Below are 22698 nucleotides of genomic sequence, written 5' to 3'. Positions count from 1 at the left end.
CCAGAGGACAGCCCGGGACGGAGCTGGACTTCTTGATGACTCTGTCCAGCTTCTTCCTCTCTCTCTCTGTGATGCTGCTGCTCCAGCAGGCCACGCCTACAGGAGCTGATGCCACCACAGAGTCAGAGAAGGTCTTCAGGAGTGGCCCTGTCACTCCAAAAGACCTGAGTCTCCTCAGGAGGTGGAGCCGACTCTGGCTCTTCCTGTACAGTGCGTCTGTGTTATGAGTCCAGTCCAGTTTGTGGTTCAGATGAACACCCAGGTACTTGTATGAGTCACTCTCTCAATGTCCCGTCCCTGGATGTTCACTGGTGAGGGGGCAGTGGAGTGGCGTCTGCGGAAATCCACCACCATCTCCTTGGTCTTCCCCGCGTTGATGAGGAGGTGGTTCCGCTGACACCAGTCCACAAAGTCCTGCTCCAGTCCTCTGTCCTCCACATCATCGTCTGTGATGAGTCCGATGATGGCAGAGTGGTCAGAGAACTTCTGCAGGACACAGCTGTCCATGTCTGAGGTCTGTAGTGTAGAGGGTGAAGAGAAAGAGCCCCCACACTGCAGGTCCCCCAAACTGCAGGTCCGTGTGGCAGACACACATCTTCATTTCTTTAGCAACAAATGTAGCCTATTGATAGATTAAACTCTTTCCAAATCCAGTTGGAAGAGTGGCAAAATGTCCTTTTTCAATAGAAATACCTTCAATGCTGTTTTTTGCTCTGTTTGTAAGGATTTGATACTTTCCTGATTGTTACAAACCGAAGCGAGAGCCGATGTAAACACTAGGTCTCTAGCCGGGTCCGCCATCTTGAATGTTTTGGAATGGGGGTGAGAAGCAAAACCTCCGCCTGGGATTGCATCGGACGATTATGGTCCAACAACTTCATTGGCTCTGACTCGGGTTCCAGACCATTCCGCATTTGTGGGAGGGACTGGCTGGTCAGGCAACACATTCTTATAGAAACTGTTTCATTCAACAGTTAATTTAATAACTCACTGAAGCTTGTGAAAATGACTCTTATTTTTTCCGTAATAACTCCACTCTCAACAGTGATAAGGAATTGACAAAAGTATAAGTTCTTTGTTTAACTCTATTATTACTTTACATCTTCTTTTTCTGGGTTCATGGCAGATCTAAAAGTCCATCAGAAGAATGGGGTTCACCTGTGACCAGTGTGGAAAGACATGGAGGTCTGCTTCTGCTCTCAAGAAACACTACAGAACTCACACAGGAGAAAAGCCATACAAGTGTGACCAGTGTGGAAACAGTTTTTCTACAGCAAATGTTCTCAAGATCCACACCAGAATCCACACGGAAGAGAAACCTTACAGCTGTGATGTTTGTGAGAAGGAATTTTCAGTCTCAAGCAGCTTAACATCACACATGAGAATTCATACTGGAGAGAAACCATACGAGTGTGACCAGTGTGAAAAGCTTTTTAGAAGATCAAATCAGCTCTCGCTTCACTACAGAATCCAAACAGGAGAAAAAACATTTGAGTGTGACCAGTGTGAAAACAGTTTTTCTAAATCAAGTACTCTCAAGAAACACTCCAGAATCCACACTGGAGAGAAACCTTACAGCTGTGATGTTTGTGAGAAGGCATTTTCAAGATCAAGCCACTTAAAATCACACATGAGAATTCACACTGGAGAGAAACCTTAGTTTTATCAGATGCTTGTGTTTTCATATCAAACTCTAATGTTCATGTTTTACAATAAATGAGCTCATCATCTGGACACAGTTTTTTAGAAAAACAGGACGTTTCGACTCATCCATATCTGTCCAAAGAGACTTTTAAAAGACATGACCTTTTCATCATTCAAGACACTGTTGCAGAAAGCAAAGCAAAATGTTGGATGGGTGGAAGAATGTTCCCCATCCCCCATGGACCAACAACACTGTCCTCACCACACCCCCCTCCCCCCCTTTGGGTCAACACCTCTGATAAAGAACACAGAGGACACCAAATGGGTCCAAGGACCTGACCCCTGTGGAGAAGTGGAATCGTCCACTGTAACAAATCCTCTTGTTCTGCTGGATGGAAACTTTCTCAGGATGAAGTCCTTAATGACTGTATTTCACATTTAAAGTGACTTAACGTTTACTGTGTGATCTAAACTTGTCACTAAATCATGCTTTAGTTTAGTTTGTCTTAAGAACTGTGTTTGAAATGTGTTTGTCATATTTAATGCACTTCCTCATGACCTGCTCATGATGTGTGTTCATTGACATTGTTGCAGTTTGTTCTTATGGTTACATGTCATTTTGATGCTTTAACTTATATGTCCAAATTAGGAATATGTTTGACTGAGAGTACGTCCACTCTAGGCCACACCCCATTCACCCCAAACTAATCACAAATAATTCCAATTAATGATTAAAATCGAGTTTGGCAATTCAATTTTTCTGAATTTTCATTGTACATTTTTAATAAAAAAATATTTTTTGTTTTCTTCAATTTCTTTGAGGCTTTGTCAATCATTCACTCACCAATGCAAGTTCTTAGTCTGTGATTTTTGTTCACTGACAAAGGCAATAACATGTTTTCTGATTCTGTTTTCACACATGTAAATGGATTTTCAGGTTTGACTGAGCGTCCACGTCATCAGGAGTTAAGTTAGTCACATCTTCTTTGATATGAAAATGAAGTTCATGTACAAGCTCCTCCCAATTCCCAACAAGATGTGACAACTGCAATGAGAGATGCACATTTCTTGAATACTTTATAAACTAAGAGCTTTAGTGTATTCACTTTCACATGTTCATTTCTGTATGACTTTAGTGGGAGGCATATATATACTTGGGCCCCTGACAAAACATCACCCCTGTGGACAGCTGCTGATTTATTCAGTCTACTTTATTTATTCAATGTTGTCCACATGTGATGAAAGGAGCTCTCAAGCTGCTAGATATGTTGTACTTCAAAAGAAAGTGTCACCCACTTATTTCCAGTTCAATCAATCATTCTGGAAAGAAGTCAGTTTGTTCTCCAGAGCCACAAATGAACAAATATCCTAAAACTAATCAACATATTAATACTACATCTATATATTTCAGTGACTTTTAAAAAATCTTTTCAAAAGCAACAAATGCTCAAACTAGTGTCACTCAGACCATCCTCCAACACCAGCTTTACTCTGATTTGTATTCAACAAAGAAAATCTAGGTATAATTTAAAATGTGTTTTTCCTCTTTGCAGAGATTGTTTCTCTGTGTTTTCTTTTCTCACCGGATGTGACGGAGTTAAGTCGAGCTAAATGGGATGAATTTGCAGAAGCTTGTTGCAAAGACCTAGATAAGGTGAATGAAGGTGCAGTAGATGAGTGGAACAACAGTTTGTGTGAAATGATTGCGTGTAATGTTCAGTTATATATTCCAGAAAGGAAAGGCCCAAAAGAAAAGGTGTGTGTGCCATGGTGGAACAAGGAGTGTAGCGAGGCAATTAGGAAGAGGAATAAAGCCTAAAAGAGACTAAGGAGGCAGCCAACTGAGCATAATGCAGTAGAATATAAGAGGCTAAGAGCTGTTGCAAGGAGAGTCATTAAGAGAGCAAAGAAAGCACGTTGGAGGAAATACTGTGGTGAGCTGGAGCAGAAACCTCTGTTCATGAAATATGGTCAGCTGTAAGACCAATGTCAGGGAAACATGCGTTCACGGTGACGTCATCCAGGGTCACGCGATATATAAAAACCAACACGACTGCATCCTTTTCTACGGCATAATGAGCTACGAATACTTTAATTCTTTAGACAATAACGGCAATAACTAAGGTACAGGACAAAGCTCTCATTCCTTGGTCAGTCAACAGAGCGATGTCCTAACAGAACAATGACCTTACAGAACAATGACCTTACAGAACAATGACCTTACAGAACAATGACCTTACAGAACAACGACCTTACAGAACAATGACCTTACAGAACAATGACCTTACAGAACAATGACCTTACAGAACAATGACCTTACAGAACAATGACCTTACAGAACAATGACCTTACAGAACAACGACCTTACAGAACAATGACCTTACAGAACAATGACCTTACAGGCAAGGCAAGGCAAGTTTATTTGTAGAGCACATTTCCTACACAAGGCAATTCAAAGTGCTTCACAGCAGGAAAAATGCATTCAAATCACAAAGAAATTACAGAAACAGAAATACAATAAAATTAACTAAATTAAAAATTATCAATCCAACTGATTTTCTAAACTAATAAAATCACAAACAAAAGAGAAGAGTGCAAAGAAAAAATCCCTTCAGTCATATGCGCAGCTAAACAAAACTGTTTTTAGCTTAGATTTGAACATTGTCAGAGTAGAAGCCTGTCTCACATCTTCAGGAAGAATGTTCCAGATTTTAGCTGCATAAAACTGAAACGCAGATTCCCCATGTTTTGTCCTGACTCTGGGCACCAGCAAGAGGCCGGTCCCTGAGGTCCTCAGAGTCCGAGATGGTTCATATGGCACTAACATATCCAAGATGTACTTTGGTGCTAGGCCATGGAGAGACTTGTACACAAGCAGAGCTGCTTTAAAGTCTATTCTCTGAGCCACAGGAGCCAGTGCAGAGACCTGAGAACAGGACTAATGTGATCATACTTCCTGGTTCTAGTCAGGACCCGAGCAGCAGCGTTCAGGATGTACTGCAGCTGTTTTACAACTCGTTTGGAGAGACCAGTGAGCAGGCCGTTACAGTAGTCTAATCTACTGGAGACAAACGCATGGATAAGTCTCTCTAAATCTGGTTTTGACACTATATTTTTGATTTTGGCAATGTTTTTTAGATGGTAAAAAGCTGCTGATGTTATTGATTTGACGTGGCTATTAAAGTTCAAGTCTGAGTCCATTATTACCCCCAGATTTCTAATTTGGTTTGTAGGTTTTAGAGCGAGACTCTGGAGGTGACCGCTAACACTTTCTCTTTGTTTCTGTGGGCCAAAAACGATTATTTCAGTCTTGTCTGAGTTCAGCTGGAGAAAGTTGTTTTGCATCCACAAACTGATCTGTTGGATGCAGTGACAGAGTGAATCTACTGGTCCATAGTCACCTGCCGACAGTGAAACATAGATCTGAGTGTCGTCTGCATAATTGTGATAGGACACATTTTCACTGCGTATCAACTGACCTAACGGCAGCATGTAGAGGTTGAACAGAAGGGGACCCAGGACTGACCCTTGGGGCACTCCACAGGTCAGGGTCATGTGGTCTGAGACACAGCTACCAATTTCAACAAAGTACTTCCTGTCTTCCAGATAGGACCTTAACCAGTTTAGGGCAGTGCCAGTGATGCCCACCCAGCCCTCTAGTCTCTGTAAGAGGATCCCATGATCGACAGTGTCAAAAGCAGCACTCAGATCTAACAGAATTAAGACTGAGGCTTTGCCCGTGTCAGTGTTCAGGCGGATGTCATTTGTCACCTTGACAAGAGCAGTCTCAGTGCTGTGATGAGGTCTAAAACCTGACTGAAAAACATCAAATGAGTTGTTTATTAAGAGGAAATCTGTGAGCTGTTGGTAAACAACCTTTTCAAGGACTTTGCCCAAAAATGGCAGATTAGAGATGGGCCGGTAATGACTCAGTACTGCGGCATCAAGACTGCTCTTCTTTAGGAGAGGCTTTATGACCGCAGTTTTCAAAGACATTGGGAATGTTCCAGATTGAAGCGACATGTTAACTATGTGAGTGAATGGTGCTAACAAACTGTTCAGCACAGACTTTAGAAATTTGGTGGGTAACACATCAAGGCAGCATGTAGATGAACTCAGACTGGTGATGATCTCATGGACAGTTTTGTCAGTTACTGGTGCAAAGTGAGTTAGCTCTAAGTGTCTTGGTGGTTACAGAACAATGACCTTACAGAACAATGACCTTACAGAACAACGACCTTACAGAACAATGACCTTACAGAACAATGACTTAACAGAACAATGACCTTACAGAACAATGACTTTACAGAACAACGACCTTACAGAACAATGACCTTACAGAACAATGACCTTACAGAACAACGACTTTCCAGAACAATGACCTTTTAGAACGCAGGTTTTTGGCATTTTGGCCTCATATTTCCTGGATTTCCTACGTAGTAGACGTGCTGTTGTGCCCCTTTCAAAATGGCGGACTCGGTTGCCACTGCACAAGTTCCCGGATGTGCGGGGAGTTCTGCTGCTCTTTCTCCTTGAAAGAGCTGGTGAAGGCCATAAATGGGGGCGGTCCAACTGCTCCAGGAAAAGATGGGCTGATGTAGGACATTTTTAAAAACCACAAAGAAGATGTGTCTGTCACCCCGGTTACGTAATGAATGAGGGCCCATTCATAAATATGTGAGTTACTTCCTGCTCCGCCTCCCTCTCCCACCGTCCAAACACATGCATGTGTTAGGTAAAATTGGTGACTCTAAATTGGCCCTAGTGAATGAATGTGAGCGTGAACTGTCTGTAATGTCTATGTCTCTGTGTTGGCCCTGCGACAAGTTGGCCACTGTCCAGGGTGTACCCTGCCTAAGGCCCGAAGTCACTGGGATAGGCTCCAGTCACCCGCGACCCCGAAAGGGACCAAGCGGTAGAAAATGGATGGGTGGTTTGATCTTGGTTGATCTGATTCAGCGATGAGTTAAATGAGTTATTTGTCTAGAGTATTTACTTATCTCACTGCTGCTCATTCTGTTTTGAAATAGTTATTTGTGTTTTTCTGCGCGGTTGCCATGTCGGCCTCATGTCGCGCTGAGCTCCATTAACAGAGGAGCTATTTAAGTTTTGTATTCAATATTTAAGGGATATGGGCCAGATGTATGAATCAAAATCAAATTTGTTTTATTACTTTAACATGTTATCCTTAGTTCGGCTGACACGTTGTGCCGCTAAAATGCCCATGGTTTGTTTAAAGCCACTGTTTATGTCTGTTTATATTGATGCACTGCACGTGCGATTAGAAGCATTAAGCTACAACTGAGGAGGAGGAGGAGGAGGATCCTTTTGTTGGCATTTTGGATAGTCTTTGTTATTTTTGTTTTGTTTCATATATATATTTGCTTTTTGTAGTTACCTCTAATACATATTTCATTTACATTTTTGACTTGTGTTGCGTTATTCATACTTCCCCAAGCTCCATAACAACCAGTTCTTCTGCATTTGTCATATAATATCCATTGCCATAATATGAACCCATATTCCAAATTGGTAGAGTGCTACATATCGCAGTAAGTTCTTGCAGTGATAAACAATGTGTGGGCAGAAGGGCGTGTTCCGGATGCTCGGAGGCGACTGTGGTTATCCCCATTTTAAAACCAGGAAAGAAGGTAAAGAAAGCAGGTTGATATGGGCCATAGCTCGTACATCAGTCCTTTGTAAGATCATGGAGAGGACGGGGACAGAAAGACTCGTCTATAAGTTGTAGAAGAAGAACTGGTTTGTCCCCGATCAGAATGGCTTTAGGAAGGGGAGGAGCCCCATGGAGTCAGTAGAAAGGGGAGGAGCCCCATGGAGTCAGTAGAAAGGGGAGGAGCCCCATGGAGTCAGTAGAAAGGGGAGGAGCCCCATGGAGTCAGTAGAAAGGGGAGGAGCCCCATGGAGTCAGTATTCTCTCTAGACTGTGACATTCTAAAAGCATCTGCATGTAAAGAGGTTCTTGTTGCTGTGTTCTTGGATATTGAGAAGGTCGATGACCTGCTGTGGAGGGCGGGGCTGATCATTCAACTGTGTGATGCAGGCATTCCAGGTCACACTTTCCATTGGACCAGGGCATTTTTACAAGAGCGTAGTGTTCAAGTCGTGAGGATTGATAATGGCACGCCCCAAGGGAGTGTCATGAGTCCAGCTCTGTTTCATGTGATGGTCAATGATATTGTTCTAAATGTAGGGGCGGGGCCTGGGACGTCTCTGTTTGTGGATGATGGGGCTGTGTGGAAGAGAGGGAGGAACCTCACATTAGTTTTTGTATTATGGGATGGGGAAGCCAGTGGGGTTGAATATTTCTGTGGAGAAATCAAAGTGAATGTTTTTTTGGGGGGAAAAGGAAGATGGTAAATGTCGGCCATAAATGTAATGGAGTAATTGATGTCATGCTGTGTCTTTCTGGTAGTAACTGGGGGTCAGACAAAACCACTTTGTTCATGATATTTTAGAATTGAGTTGAAAGTTGAATCACAATGATATTTTCGTTTGGGATTGTACACAACAGTTTCCCATGTTTACTTTGCTTTTGTGAATCAGCTAAAGAGGGAGATGTGATCCATCTGTATGTGCTCCACTAGGAGGCGCCACTGCTTTGTGTTGCAGCTTGTCGCTGCTTGATGACGTCAGAAGGAGCGCCCTTAGACCTAAGATGGACGCTGTTGTCTCTGTGACTGACTTCTGTCTAATCCTCTCAATAAAAGACATTTAAAGTCGATTCCAGCGGCTCCAGCTCAACACAGCCGAAGGTAAGAGAAGAATGACATTAGATTTGTACAGGAATGTGTTTCATTCACTTATATCCAGCGTTTAGGAAAACTTTTTAACTTGTTTGTGACGTTAGCTTGTCGCGGCTAACGCAACAAACCTAAAACAACAACAACGCAAATGAAATGAAACTCTTATTATCGGCTCGGCTGGATGTGAAGTGAATTACTGAGAGTGTTTCTACTGTTATTTTACACTTTTATTGCCGCTTATGAAAGATATACGTGTTTCAACCGTAATTCAGCGTGATTTGCGAGTTCAATGACCGAAGCGCATCCACGAGAGCTCCAGGTTAAGTTGGGAGACTTGCAGCTGGACAGAGAAAAGCGAACAAAGACTGAATAGAAGAACAACCGACATTGTATGGGTCAGACTAGATCTAGGCGTATGGAAATGTCGTCGCCACACCATATTCACACTGCTCTTACACCTTTTCAACGTGAAAAACACTTTCAGTAGAAGATCTCCTATAAATAAATAAAAACTCTCATAGACAAATAAATAAATACCATTGCATGTGATCACGACAGTAATTGCACATATGACAGAATTGCACATGGTTAGGTCAGTATTGCGAGTGTTCAGGACAAACAGTGTTTGTTATAAAGTCTGACAGCAGCAGGAAGGAAAGACCTGTGAAACCTTTCCTTCACACAGCGAGGGTGGATCAGTCTCTCACTGAAGCTGCTCTCCAGAGCGGACAGTGTCCTGCAGGGGACAGAGTGTCCTGCCCTGCAGGGGACAGAGTGTCCTGCCCTGTCAGTGTCCTGCCCTGCAGGGGACAGAGTGTCCTGCCCTGTCAGTGTCCTGCCCTGCAGGGGACAGAGTGTCCTGCCCTGCAGGGGACAGAGTGTCCTGCAGGGGGCGACACTCATGGTCAAGCATAGATGTGAATCTAGCCAGGACCCTTCTGTCCCCCACCTCCTGCACCGAGTCCAGAGCACAGCCCAGGACGGAGCTGGACTTCTTGATGACTCTGTCCAGCCTCTTCCTCTCCCTCTCTGTGATGCTGCTGCTCCAGCAGGCCACACCTACAGGAGCTGGTGCCACCACAGAGTCGTAGAAGGTCTTCAGGAGTGGCCCTGTCACTCCAAAAGACCTGAGTCTCCTCAGGAGGTAGAGCCGACTCTGGCTCTTCCTGTACAGTGCGTCTGTGTTATGAGTCCAGTCCAGTTTGTGGTTCAGATGAACACCCAGGTACTTGTATGAGTCACTCTCTCAATGTCCCGTCCCTGGATGTTCACTGGTGAGGGGGCAGTGGGGTGGCGTCTGCGGAAAACCACCACCATCTCCTTGGTCTTCCCCGCGTTGATGAGGAGGTGGTTCCGCTGACACCAGTCCACAAAGTCCTGCTCCAGTCCTCTGTCCTCCGCGTCATCGTCGTCCGTGATGAGTCCGATGATGGCAGAGTCGTTAGAACTTCTGCAGGACACAGCTGTCCGTGTCATGTCTGAAGTCTGCAGTGTAAAGGGTGAAGAGAAAGGGCGCGAGGACAGTGCCCTGGGGCGCCCCCACACTGCAGGTCCGAGTGTCAGACACACAGTTCCGGGCTCTCACAAACTGGGGTCGGTCTGTGAGGTCGTCCAGGATCCACTCTGCAGGTCGTACTCCACACCAGCCGTCTCCAGCTTGTCCCTCAGGAGCTGATGGTGTTGAAGGCTCTGGAAAGATCGAAGAACAGAATCCCCACAGAGCTGCCAGGCTTCTCCAGGTGAGAGAGAGAGCGGTGCAGCAGGAGATGACGGCGTCCTCCACTCCGATGCCAGACCGATATGCAAACTGCAGCGGGTCCATGGCTGAGCTCACGGTGGAGCGGAGGTGGTCCAGGACCAGCTCCAGTGTCTTCATCAGGACGTGAGAGCCACTGGCCTGAAGCTGTTGAGGTCTTTGGGGCGCGGTGTCTTGGGCACAGGTACCAGACAGGAGGTCTTCCAGACCTGTGGTACCAGACAGGAGGTCTTCAGACCTGTGTTACCACCCTCAGCTTCAGGCTCATGTTGAAGACATGCTCCACAACTCCACACAGTTCATCTGCAGGACTTAAGGAGCCTGGGGCTGATGCCATCAGGTCCTGCTGCCTTCCTCACTTTAATCCTCTTCAGCTCTCTCCTCACCTGTGCTGCTGTGACAGTCAGTGGTTGGCAGGGGGACCGTGTGCTGGGGGGATGGGTGAGTCCAGGCGAAGTGGGGAGCTGATGGTCCGGGGCGCAGAAGTGAAGAGAAACAGATGCAGGGCATTGTCCAGCTGTGGAAGAGGGAGCATGCAGCTGTGCAGGGGGAGAGACGGGTGATCGATCAAACCTCAAGAAGTGAGCATTTAAATCATTCACCCACTGTAGATCCCCCTCTGTCTGGGCAGGGGGGATTTTGAAGCCCGAGATGGTTTTCAGGCTCCTCCACACTCCCTGAATGTTCTTCTGCTGCAGCTGCTCCTCCATCCTCCTCTTGTAGCCGGCCTCAGCCTGCCTGATCTCTCTCCTCAGCTCCTTCTGCACAGTCCTCAGCTCCTCCTTGTTCCCTGACCTGAAGGCTCTCTTCTTCTCCTTCAGCAGAGCCTTCAGTTCACGGCTTGTTGTTTGGAAAACACCGCACCGTCCGGGAGGGAACAATGTTCTCAAAACAGAAGTTGATGCAGTCTGTGATGCACTCTGTGATGGTGTTGATGTCCTCCCCATGTGGGTCATAAAGCTCAGTCCAGACAGTGGTGCTGAAGCAGTCCCTCAGAGCCTCCTCGCTCTCAGCAGACCACATCCTCACCTCACGGGACACCACAGGCTGCCTGCGCACGATGGGTTCATACACAGGCCTCAGATGTACAAGGTTGTGGTCCGAGCTGCCCAGGGGAGGGAGGGGGGAAGAGGAATAAGCCTCCTTGGTGTTTGCAAAGTCCAATGTTCTATTCTCTCTGGTGGGACAGGTAACATACTGGGTGTATGTTGGTAGGACAGAAGAGGGAGAAGCGTGGTTAAAGTCACCAGAGATGAGGAAGAGAGCCTGTGGATGCTGTGTTTGCAGCCTACAAGTGCAGGAGAGCAGTGCTTCACAAGCATCTTCAGCATTGGCAGACGGGGCCACATAGACTGCGATCAAAATCACATGTGAGAACTCCCGGGGCAGATAATATGGCCTCATGCCAATAGCCAATAGTTCAATATCCCCGTTACATAGCTGCTCCCTCACTGTGCAGTGTTCGGGTTTGGACCAGCTCGTGTTCACATACACCGCCAGACCTCCACCTCTTTTCTTCCCGTATTCTCTCGTTCTGTCCGCCCGCAGCAGATGAAAATGGTCCAAACCTACAATAAAGTCTGGCATTTCTGCTGTTAACCAGGTCTCTGTGAAAATCAAGACGCTGCTGTCCCTATAAATCCTCTGGGACCGCATGAGGCTCGCTATTTCTGTCATTTTATTTTGAAGGGACCTCACGTTACCCATGACTACGGCGGGAACCGACTTCCTGTTTGTCCCTCTCTTCTCTCGGAGTTTACGTCCAGCCCGTCTGCTTCGTTGCGTTTTCCTTAGGATGTCCGCCGGGATAACGTGACGATCTCCGGGTAAGACGACTGTTCTCCGCAGTTTCATGAGTTCTTCCTTTGTGTAAACGCGGTACGACGCCGGCCGGGGGGCGGTGCCGGAGCCGGGGGGCGGGGCCGGAGCCGGGGGACTCAGAGCCAAGACACATCGCGACGACACAACGAAAACACTCAATCCAGCCGAATAAAGTCAAAACAAGTTAATTTAAAGCGATTCCAGTGCGTGTCCCGATCGTTCATGAAGTCCCTCTTTCATATAAACGTGTATATAAACGTGTACCGACGACACGCCGTACTTTAGCGCGGCCGGAGGGCGCGGGGGGGCTGGGGGCTAGTTCGGAGCTAGCTCACGTCACAACAACACGACGAAAAACGCTCAAATCCAGCCGAAAAGTCAAAAACAGTTGAATTAAAAACGATTCCAGCGCGTGTCCCTATCGCACAGTAAAATAGAAAAAATATACTAACTATATTTACAAAATATAGGAGATAGAGCGCAATAAGTGTGAGAAAAAAGAGAGAGCGTTTACACCGGGCTGCCAGCTGTACCAGCGCCTTATGACGTATGATGAATGTGAGACGGTCAATATGTTACCGATTGAACTACGTGTACAACAACTAAAATTAAATATTTTTCATAACATTCTTAATGGTAATGCTCCAAATTATTTATCAAATAATATTCACTGTACACGTTCCAGCATAACATCAACACACGTTCAGCACATCATCTCTTCAGATTCCACATGGGAAATCGTTTGGCAAATCCACTTTTTTATAAACTGGAATAAAAGCCTGGAATCAATTACCTCGCCATGTACAGAATGCTCAAAATAAGTCATTTTAAATCTCTAGTCAAAACCTTTTTATTTGAATGTCTAAATAGCAGGAATCAAACTTGTATGTATTTTATTAACATGTTTTACATTTCCTTTTTGCTTGTTATACAAGGACCACAATGGAAATAAGTGCTTGCGCTTTTTTGTCTTATCCTGGCTTTTTAAATTGTATTTACATGTGATTATATATATATATATATATATATATATATATATATATATATATATATATATATATATATATATATATATATATATATATATATATATATATATATATATATATATATATATATATATATATATATATATATATATATATATATATAATGTTTACAACCATTTGTTTATGTTATGTTTATGTATTACATGTTCATGCACTTTATGACAAATAAATCAAATCCAAAAATTTGACAACATTTCGCCTTCCGAGCTGAATTGAATGGAAGCCTAAGCCCCGCCCACTTCCGCGCAAGTTAACCTAACGATTGTTCAACAATAGACTAGGAAGTTTTGTTTTTGTGTTTTTGTCATGATCATTTCAATAAATACATCCATTCTGGTGAAAGTAGACAATAGATGGTGCAGGACGCCTCGACTCCGCTGAGCGCGTGCAGACGCCTCGACTGAAGGCTCTACCTCCTACTGTGCTTTTAGAGACTCTTGGCACCACCAGAAGACCAGCATTTAGAGAGTGAAGAGCTCTGTTTGGATGATATGGTTCTATAGCATCTTTGATGTGGGAGGGGCTAAGTTTGATATAAAGTCAGAAAACTGTTCAACTCTGAATAGGGACCAGGAGGTCGGTAGATAACTATGAACAAAACTCCTTTTTGGTTTCTCATATTTGGACACGTGATTGACACATGAGGCTTTCAAATGAGTGAAATGCATTGTTAGTCTTAGGACTTTTGAGTTGGCTTGAGTGCGAGATCACTGCCACCCCCCCCACCTCTGTTCTCCTGGAGGTCTGACAGGTAACATGGGGTTAACGTGAGTGGGTGGGGTGGACTCATTTCTTCTGACATCATCATCATCTTGTTGAAGCCACATTTCAGTTGGAGCTGAAGATCTATGTTATAGTCACCAATTAATTCATTAACTTTAAGCGATTTGGAGGAAATGGACCTAATGTTTAGCTGTTTTATGTGCTTATTTATTTGTTTATTTGTGTCTTTTGTGAGTTTTTTATTCAGTCATTTGGTCTGAGCCTGAAATAGGCTATTATTCTGAGATGTGACTTTTGGGCATTATTTGCACGAGGGACACACACAGGCTCTATCTGCCTCTGAACACTTCACATGTGACAGAGCGGGCAGGAGTTCAGCGACAGAGAAGCGTCTTACACTGCTGCCCTGCACCCATGGCTCATCCCTGGGTGCTCACTTTAGGCCAAGACTATCGGTCAGATTCTGAACTAATAGGGATGTACCCTCTGAAGTGGGAGGGTCCATCCCTGCGTATGAGCCCGGGCGTTCCCCAAAACACTCCAGTTATCAACAAAGACTACGTTGTTTTTAGGGCACCATCTAGATAACCAGCTGTTGAACGATGAAAGAGGCTGTACAGTTCAGCTTTGATCCAACTACTTGTACGTTGAGCACCTCTGATTGTCTCCGTCGGGCGTCGTTATCGCCTGCGTGAATCACGATTTGACAGAACCTCTGTCTACTCTGCTTTAAGAGCTTAAGATTTCCTTCGATGTCACCCATTCTGGCCCCTGGGTAACACCTGACGCTAGCAGTAGCGGGCGGCACCTGGCGCTAGCAGGCGGTGCCGCCGGCGGCACCTGGCGCTAGCAGGCGGTGCCGCCGGCGGCACCTGGCGCTAGCAGGCGGTGCCGCCGGCGGCACCTGGCGCTAGCAGGCGGTGCCGCCGGCGGCACCTGGCGCTAGCAGGCGGTGCCGCCGGCGGCACCTGGCGCTAGCAGGCGGTGCCGCCGGCGGCACCTGGCGCTAGCAGGCGGTGCCGCCGGCGGCACCTGGCGCTAGCAGGCGGTGCCGCCGGCGGCACCTGGCGCTAGCAGGCGGTGCCGCCGGCGGCACCTGGCGCTAGCAGGCGGTGCCGCCGGCGGCACCTGGCGCTAGCAGGCGGTGCCGCCGGCGGCACCTGGCGCTAGCAGGCGGTGCCGCCGGCGGCACCTGGCGCTAGCAGGCGGTGCCGCCGGCGGCACCTGGCGCTAGCAGGCGGTGCCGCCGGCGGCACCTGGCGCTAGCAGGCGGTGCCGCCGGCGGCACCTGGCGCTAGCAGGCGGTGCCGCCGGCGGCACCTGGCGCTAGCAGGCGGTGCCGCTAGCAGGCGGTGCCGCCGGCGGCACCTGGCGCTAGCAGGCGGTGCCGCCGGCGGCACCTGGCGCTAGCAGGCGGTGCCGCTAGCAGGCGGTGCCGCCGGCGGCACCTGGCGCTAGCAGGCGGTGCCGCTAGCAGGCGGTGCCGCCAGCAGGCGGTGCCGCCAGCAGCTTCACGTCTAACTATAGAACTTCCGATTACTCAGGTGTCACGAGTCTGTTCTGCGGGCGTGTGATCGCTGAGGGGAGAAAACCTGTTGTAGACGGGAAGCTCACGGTGCACTACAGGCCGGCGTTTAGCGCCTCGTCCCCTCCGAACTCCCTAATTACATCCCCAATTGTTCTTTTTACATCTTAACAAAAAAGTCACGTTTTAGAAGATTTTAGTCAAATTTTCATTATTTTTTTCATATGGATCAACAGCAGAAAAAGTGGGTGGAGTTTGTGAACAATATTGACAGCTTATGAACACATTGACTAGTTTATACTCGCCACATTTAAAGCTTTGAACCTTCTTACAGTGCTTATTGGTGCCTCGTGTGTGTTTTTGATTGACTCCTGCGTCTTTAGGCCAAATAAAATAAATGGTGTGGTTCCAGTAACATAGGAAAAAAAATTCAGGTGGTAGGTCGGATATTTAAAAAGAATATATATAATTTTACAATCCTGGCACAGGTGTTCCAGACTGTTTTCTTTCTCAGAAGTGAGCGCTTTGCATTGAAGTGGCCTTATTTGTGCAGATATTAAATAAAACAGTTCCAGATCCAGACCTTCTCACCGTTCGCACGTGAGACGCTCAGCCCGCGCTGGAAGTTTTCTAGCGGAGACTTTCAAACTGCTGTAGCCCCTGCTACGCAATTTACCATCGAGAACTGAGAAAAAGCTCATTTTGACTCATTTCTATTACAAAATTCCTCTTGGTTTTGGATTCTCTCTCACAATTTGACATTCTCAAAACGTACGGCCAGTAAATATGCAATAAAACGTTTACCGTCGGGTTTTTTATTTTGGAAATTTAGGTCGGTCGGGTTACTGGAAACACACTATTTTCAGATTTGTCTTTTCCTTGCAGCGCTACATTAAGATAATTTAACATAATATTGGTCAGAACGGTTAGAAAAGTCATGTCTAGAAGCCACTGTTGGTCATTTAGTCGGCTGTATTCTGCGTGCTTAGCTTCGAGTAAAATCTCACGTCCGTGTGTAGCAACAACTTTGAGTGGTCGCTGTCAGTCTTCTCCAGATAAACACGAAAAAGCCGTCTTTGAAGAGCTTTGGCGCGGATAGAACATGCAATCTTTGTTTTCACATCCATTATCTCTTTCATGTTGAGCATTTTTAGCGCATAACGCTTGTTGGTGTATTATGCAGTGATAGTTGAGAAAGTCCGGGAAAGCGTCATCCGCTCTACACTTAGCGATGAACCCATTTGTGTGGCCAACCATCGTGGGTGCTCCACCCTTGGTCATGGATACAAGCTTGCAAATAGGGAACTGGGTTTTCTGGATAAAGTTACTGAAAGACTGGAAAATGTCCTCTCCTGGCGTGTGCTCTTTCATGGGCAGTAGTGTCAGCAGCTCCTCTTTAACATTCATGTCACTGAAAACCATCCAAATAAAAATGCACAACTGGGCAGTGTCACTTACGTCTGTTGACTCGTCTAATTGCAGCGAGAACCACTCACAGTCGGCGATGTCCTTCCAAAGTAGCTGGTATAAATCCTCGGCCATGGCTTCAGAGCGCCGTGTCACTGTATTCTACAATAGCTGGTTAATATTTCTGTTTTGTTTTTTGAAATCTCTGAACAACGAATCAGCAGCTTCAATAAACGCCTCTTTAATCATCTCTCCGTCTTGGAAAGACTTCTTTTACTTCACAATTAAGTGGCTCATACAGAACGATGCTTCAGTGGATTTCAGTTCCTTCACTTTTCTCTTTCTCAACTCACTTTTCGGGGGGAAGTCAGAATCATAGCTTTTGTGGACAGTCCGAAAATGCCGCTCTACGTTTCCCTTCTTCAGAGTTGCAATGGTACAGTGGCAGATGAGACGGATGCACTTTGCATGTGACATCGTCAAAAAATAATCCTCCCATTTCGTATGGAAGTGGTAAGATTTAGTTTTTTTACTTGGACTGACTACGGCACTCATTTTCAATATTCGTTTGTATATTTTGAGTAAATAAACTGTTGGCAATACCTAGCTTGCGTGGCCTAGTGGCCTAGGCGAAGCTACGCATGCGTAAGGGTGGTAACCCGAAGGTGATAAGCGTCGGATTGGCTAATAGTTGATGAGACATCCAATTGGCTGACCCGTATGTCAAACACAAACGGGTGGATGCAATTGGATGACAGCCCATCACTCATCAGCTTCTTTTGATGCTGTGCATTTACAATTTTTTTCTAACTGAAATGGGAGACCTGCGTGATCTACCGGCATGTCTTGGCGATCGACTGCCACGCCTTGGCGATCGACCGGTCGCTCGACCAACACATCTCTGGACACAGAGACTTAACTCTGGGGACATGGAATGTCACCTCGCTGGGGGGAGGAGCCTGAGCTTGTGCGGGAGGTTGAGCGATATCGACTAGATATAGTCGGCCTCACCACCACGCACAGTTTGGGCTCTGGAACCATCTCCTCGAGAGAGAGAACCTCCACTTCTCTGGTGCTGCCCGCGGGGAGAGGCGGGGCTGGTGTGGGCGGGGCTGGTGTGGGCGGGGCTGGTGTGGGCGGGGCTGGTGTGGGCTTATAACCCCCAGCTCAGCCGCACATTACCCGGCTTTCTTGGAGTCCTTGGTAGGAGTACTGGACTCCGTTGTTCTACTGGGGGACTTCAACGCCCACGTGGACAAAGACCGTGACACCTGGGGAGGGGTGATCGGGAAGAACGGCTTCCCCGATCTGAACCCGAGCGGTGTTCAGTTATTGGACTTCTGTGCTAGCCACGGATTGTCCATAACGAATACCATGTTCAAGCACAAGGGTGTTCATCAGTGCACATGGCACCAGGACACCCTAGGCCGGAGGTCAATGATCGACTTTGTTGTCGTGTCATCTGACCTCCGGCCGCGTGTCTTGGACACTCGGGTGAAGAGAGGGGCAGAGTTGTCAACCGATCACCACCTGGTGGTGAGTTGGATCCGCTGGCGGAGGAGGAAGCCGGACAGACTTGGCAGACCCAAGCGCATTGTGAGGGTCTGTTGGGAACGTCTAGTGGAGCCCTCTGTCAGTAGGGTATTCAACTCGCACCTCCAGGAGAGCTTCTCCCATATCCCGGGTGAGGCTGGGGACATTGAGTCCGAGTGGACCATGTTCTCCACCTCCATTGTTGCTGCGGCTGTTCGGAGCTGTGGTCGCAAGGTCTCTGGTGCCTTTCGTGGCGGCAACCCCCGAACCCGGTGGTGGACACCGGAAATAAGGGATGCCGTCAGACTGAATAAAGAGGACTCCTGAGGTCAATGACAGGTATAGGCAGGCCAAGCGGGCCGCGGCACCTGCTGTCGCAGAGGGTGTGTTCCAACTACAGAGGGATCACACTCCTCAGCCTCCCGGCTAAGGTCTATTCCAGGTCCTGGAGAGGAGAATCCGACCGATAGTCGAACCTCGGATTCAGGAGGAGCAGAGTGGTTTTCGTCCCGGTCGTGGAACACTGGACCAGCTTTATACTCTTGGGTGCTCGAGGGTTCATGGGAGTTTGCCCAACCAGTCCACATGTGCTTTGTGGATCTGGAGAAGGCTTTCGACCGTGTCCCTCGGGATGTCCTTTGGGGGGCTGTCCAGTCCCTGTATGACCGAAGCAGGAGCCGTGTTCATTGCCGGCAGTAAGTCAGACCTGTTCCCAGTGCATGTTGGACTCCGCCAGGGCTGCCCTTTGTCACCGGTTCTGTTCATAGTTTTTATGGACAGAATTTCTAGGCGCAGTCAGGGGTCGGAGGGTGTCTGGTTTGGGGACCACTGGATCTCATCTCTGCTGTTTGCAGACGATGTTGACCTGATGGCTCCATCATTTCAGGTGATTTAATGTGCATGTTGATAATATTTGTGACAGAAACGCTGAAGAGCTTCATGCTGTTGTACTCCGCATGTGAGTGGCCCCACCCACAGCAGAGTGGGCCCACCCACTGCAGAGTGGGCCCACCCACAGCAGAGTGGACCCACCCACAGCAGAGTGGCCCCACCCACTGCAGAGTGGGCCCACCCACAGCAGAGTGGGCCCACCCACAGCAGAGTGGCCCCACCCACAGCAGAGTGGCCCCACCCACAGCAGAGTGGCACAGAATTAGTTTCACTGGATTTTCATTGATTTTGCCAAATCCTTTGCCAAGATGTTGAATGTAAACATGTTTAAATGACAGAGCTCTGGGTCAGACTGGTTTGATGCTGTCGGTCCTCACCCAAAGCCAGAGCCTGTTACACTGTCCACATTCTTATAGAAACAGTAAAGTCCTGTTCATTTCATAACTCACTGAAACTTGTGAAAATCACTCTTATTTTTTCCGTAACACCACCACTCTCAACAGTGAGAAGGAACTGACTAAAGTATATTTTGTGTATATATATGTATATATACTATAAAAGTATAGTAGTATCATTACTTTACATCTTCTTTTTCTGTGTTCATGGCAGATATAAAAGTCCATCAGAAGAATGAGGTTCACCTGTGACCAGTGTGGAAAGACACGGAAGTCTGCTTCTGCACTCAAGACACACTACAGAACTCACACAGGAGAAAAGCCATACGAGTGTGACCAGTGTGGAAACCGGTTTTCTACAGCAGTTAATCTCAAGACCCACTCCAGAATCCACACTGGAGAGAAACCTTACAGCTGTAATGTTTGTGAGAAGGCATTTTCAGTCTCAAGCAGCTTAATATCACACATGAGAGTCCACACTGGGGAGAAACCATACAAGTGTGACCAGTGTGGTAGCAGTTTTTCTACAGCAAGTGCTCTCAAGACCCACTCCAGAATCCACACTGGAGAGAAACCTTACAGGTGTAATGTTTGTGAAAAGGCATTTTCAGACTCAAGCACCTTTAAAAAACACATGAGAATCCACACTGGAAAGAAACTTTACGAGTGTGACCAGTGTGGTAGCAGTTTTTCTACATCAAGCACTCTCAAGAAACACTCCAGAATCCACACTGGAGAGAAACCTTACAGCTGTAATGTTTGCGAGAAGGCATTTTCAGACTCAAGCACCTTAAAAAAACACATGCGAATCCACACTGGAGAGAAACCATACGAGTGTGACCAGTGTGGTAGCAGTTTTTCTACAGCAAGTGCTCTCAAGACCCACTCCAGAATCCACACTGGAGAAAAACCTTACAGCTGTGATCTTTGTGAGAAGGCATTTTCCCAGTTAAGCGGCTTAATAAGCCACATGAGATTCCACACTGGAGAGAAACCTTACACGTGTAATGTTTGTGAGAAGGCATTTTCCCAGTCAAGCCACTTAACATCACACATGAGAGTCCACACTGAGGAGAAACCTTACAGCTGTGATGTTTGTGACAAGGCATTTCCACACTCAAGCTGCTTAATATCACACATGAGAGTCCACACTGGGGAGAAACCATACAAGTGTGACCAGTGTGGAAACAGTTTTTCTACAGCAAGTGTTCTCAAGACCCACACCAGAATCCACACTGGAGAGAAACCTTACAGCTGTGAGCTTTGTGAGAAAGCATTTTCAGACTCACGCAGCTTAACATCACACATTAGAATCCACACTGGAGAGAAACCTTACAGCTGTGATGTTTGTGAGAAGGCATTTTCAACATCAAGCAACTTAATGAAACACACGAGAGTTCACACTGGAGAGAAACCTTACAGTTGTGATGTTTGTGACAAGGCATTTTCCCAATCAAGCAGCTTAATATATCACATGAAAGTCCACACTGGGGAGAAACCATATGAGTGTGACCAGTGTGAAAAGGCTTTTAGAACATCAAATGCGCTCTTGGTTCATTACCGAATCCACACAGGAGAGAAACCTTACAGCTGTGATGTTTGTGAGAAGGCATTTTCAGTCTCAAGCCACTTAAAATCACACATGAGAGTTCACACTGTTGAAAAGCCTTAGATTTATCAGATGCTTGTGTTTTCATATCAAACTCTAATGTTCATGTTTTACAATAAATGAGCTCATCATCTGGACACAGTTTTTTTTAGAAAAACAGGATGTTTCGACTCATCCAAGAGTCATTCTCAATCTGAGGATCTAGTTTGAAAAAGCAGATATTTATTCTACTTTGAGTAGGCCCCGCCCACCAGGCGGAACCTACTGATGAAGGGTGTTTACAGTTTCATTTTGATTACTCTCCTTTGTATCCTAACTGTAAAGGGCTATCAAACCCTTTTGTTAGCTGACTGTAGCTCCCTCATCACTGACTACCTGATTAGCATCAGAATGGCCAGGGCTTCAAGACACTATTGTATACGACAGGTATGTTGAACCTTAAACTTCCATTTCTGTCCAAAGAGGGATTCTCTTTCTGAACAAAATGTCCTCTGTAGGACATATGTGTCCAAAGAGACTTTTAAAAGACATGACCTTTTCATCATTCAAGACACTGTTGCAGAAAGCAAAGCAAAATGTTGGATGGGTGGAAGAATGTTCCCCATCCCCCATGGACCAACAACACTGTCCTCACCACACCCCCCTCCCCCCCTTTGGGTCAACACCTCTGATAAAGAACACAGAGGACACCAAATGGGTCCAAGGACCTGACCCCTGTGGAGAAGTGGAATCGTCCACTGTAACAAATCCTCTTGTTCTGCTGGATGGAAACTTTCTCAGGATGAAGTCCTTAATGACTGTATTTCACATTTAAAGTGACTTAACGTTTACTGTGTGATCTAAACTTGTCACTAAATCATGCTTTAGTTTAGTTTGTCTTAAGAACTGTGTTTGAAATGTGTTTGTCATATTTAATGTACTTCCTCATGACCTGCTCATGATGTGTGTTCATTGACATTGTTGCAGTTTGTTCTTATGGTTACATGTCATTTTGATGCTTTAACTTATATTTGTCCAAATTAGGAATATGTTTGACTGAGAGTACGTCCACTCTAGGCCACACCCCATTCACCCCAAACTAATCACAAATAATTCCAATTAATGATTAAAATCGAGTTTGGCAATTCAATTTTTCTGAATTTTCATTGTACATTTTTAATAAAAAAATATTTTTTGTTTTCTTCAATTTCTTTGAGGCTTTGTCAATCATTCACTCACCAATGCAAGTTCTTAGTCTGTGATTTTTGTTCACTGACAAAGGCAATAACATGTTTTCTGATTCTGTTTTCACACATGTAAATGGATTTTCAGGTTTGACTGAGCGTCCACGTCATCAGGAGTTAAGTTAGTCACATCTTCTTTGATATGAAAATGAAGTTCATGTACAAGCTCCTCCCAATTCCCAACAAGATGTGACAACTGCAATGAGAGATGCACATTTCTTGAATACTTTATAAACTAAGAGCTTTAGTGTATTCACTTTCACATGTTCATTTCTGTATGACTTTAGTGGGAGGCATATATATACTTGGGCCCCTGACAAAACATCACCCCTGTGGACAGCTGCTGATTTATTCAGTC

The 22698-nt window shown here is 46.1% G+C and overlaps 1 protein-coding gene across 1 annotated transcript; it reads left to right on the top strand.

Moving 5' to 3' along the window:
• The first annotated feature begins 1021 nt into the window (after positions 1–1021).
• Positions 1022–22214, top strand: LOC140367052 (uncharacterized). The gene is made up of 3 exons (XM_072453365.1): positions 1022–1659; positions 5436–5439; positions 19840–22214. The coding sequence occupies exons 1-3, from the start codon at positions 1148–1150 to the stop codon at positions 21178–21180; spliced, it is 1857 nt and encodes a 618-aa protein (XP_072309466.1). The 5' UTR covers positions 1022–1147; the 3' UTR covers positions 21181–22214.
• Positions 22215–22698: the final 484 nt, after the last annotated feature.

The sequence above is a fragment of the Eucyclogobius newberryi genome, unplaced genomic scaffold, assembly GCF_026437365.1.
Source record: "Eucyclogobius newberryi isolate DKJ021-1_F unplaced genomic scaffold, fEucNew1.0.hap1 SCAF_2, whole genome shotgun sequence".
NCBI classification, from domain to species: Eukaryota; Metazoa; Chordata; class Actinopteri; order Gobiiformes; family Gobiidae; genus Eucyclogobius; species Eucyclogobius newberryi.
This window is presented reverse-complemented; position numbering and strand designations above follow the sequence as displayed.

Bases quoted from the DNA above. Each gene is read 5' to 3' on its own strand.
- LOC140367052 (XM_072453365.1), top strand. From the start codon at position 1,148: ATGGGGTTCACCTGTGACCAGTGTGGAAAGACATGGAGGTCTGCTTCT.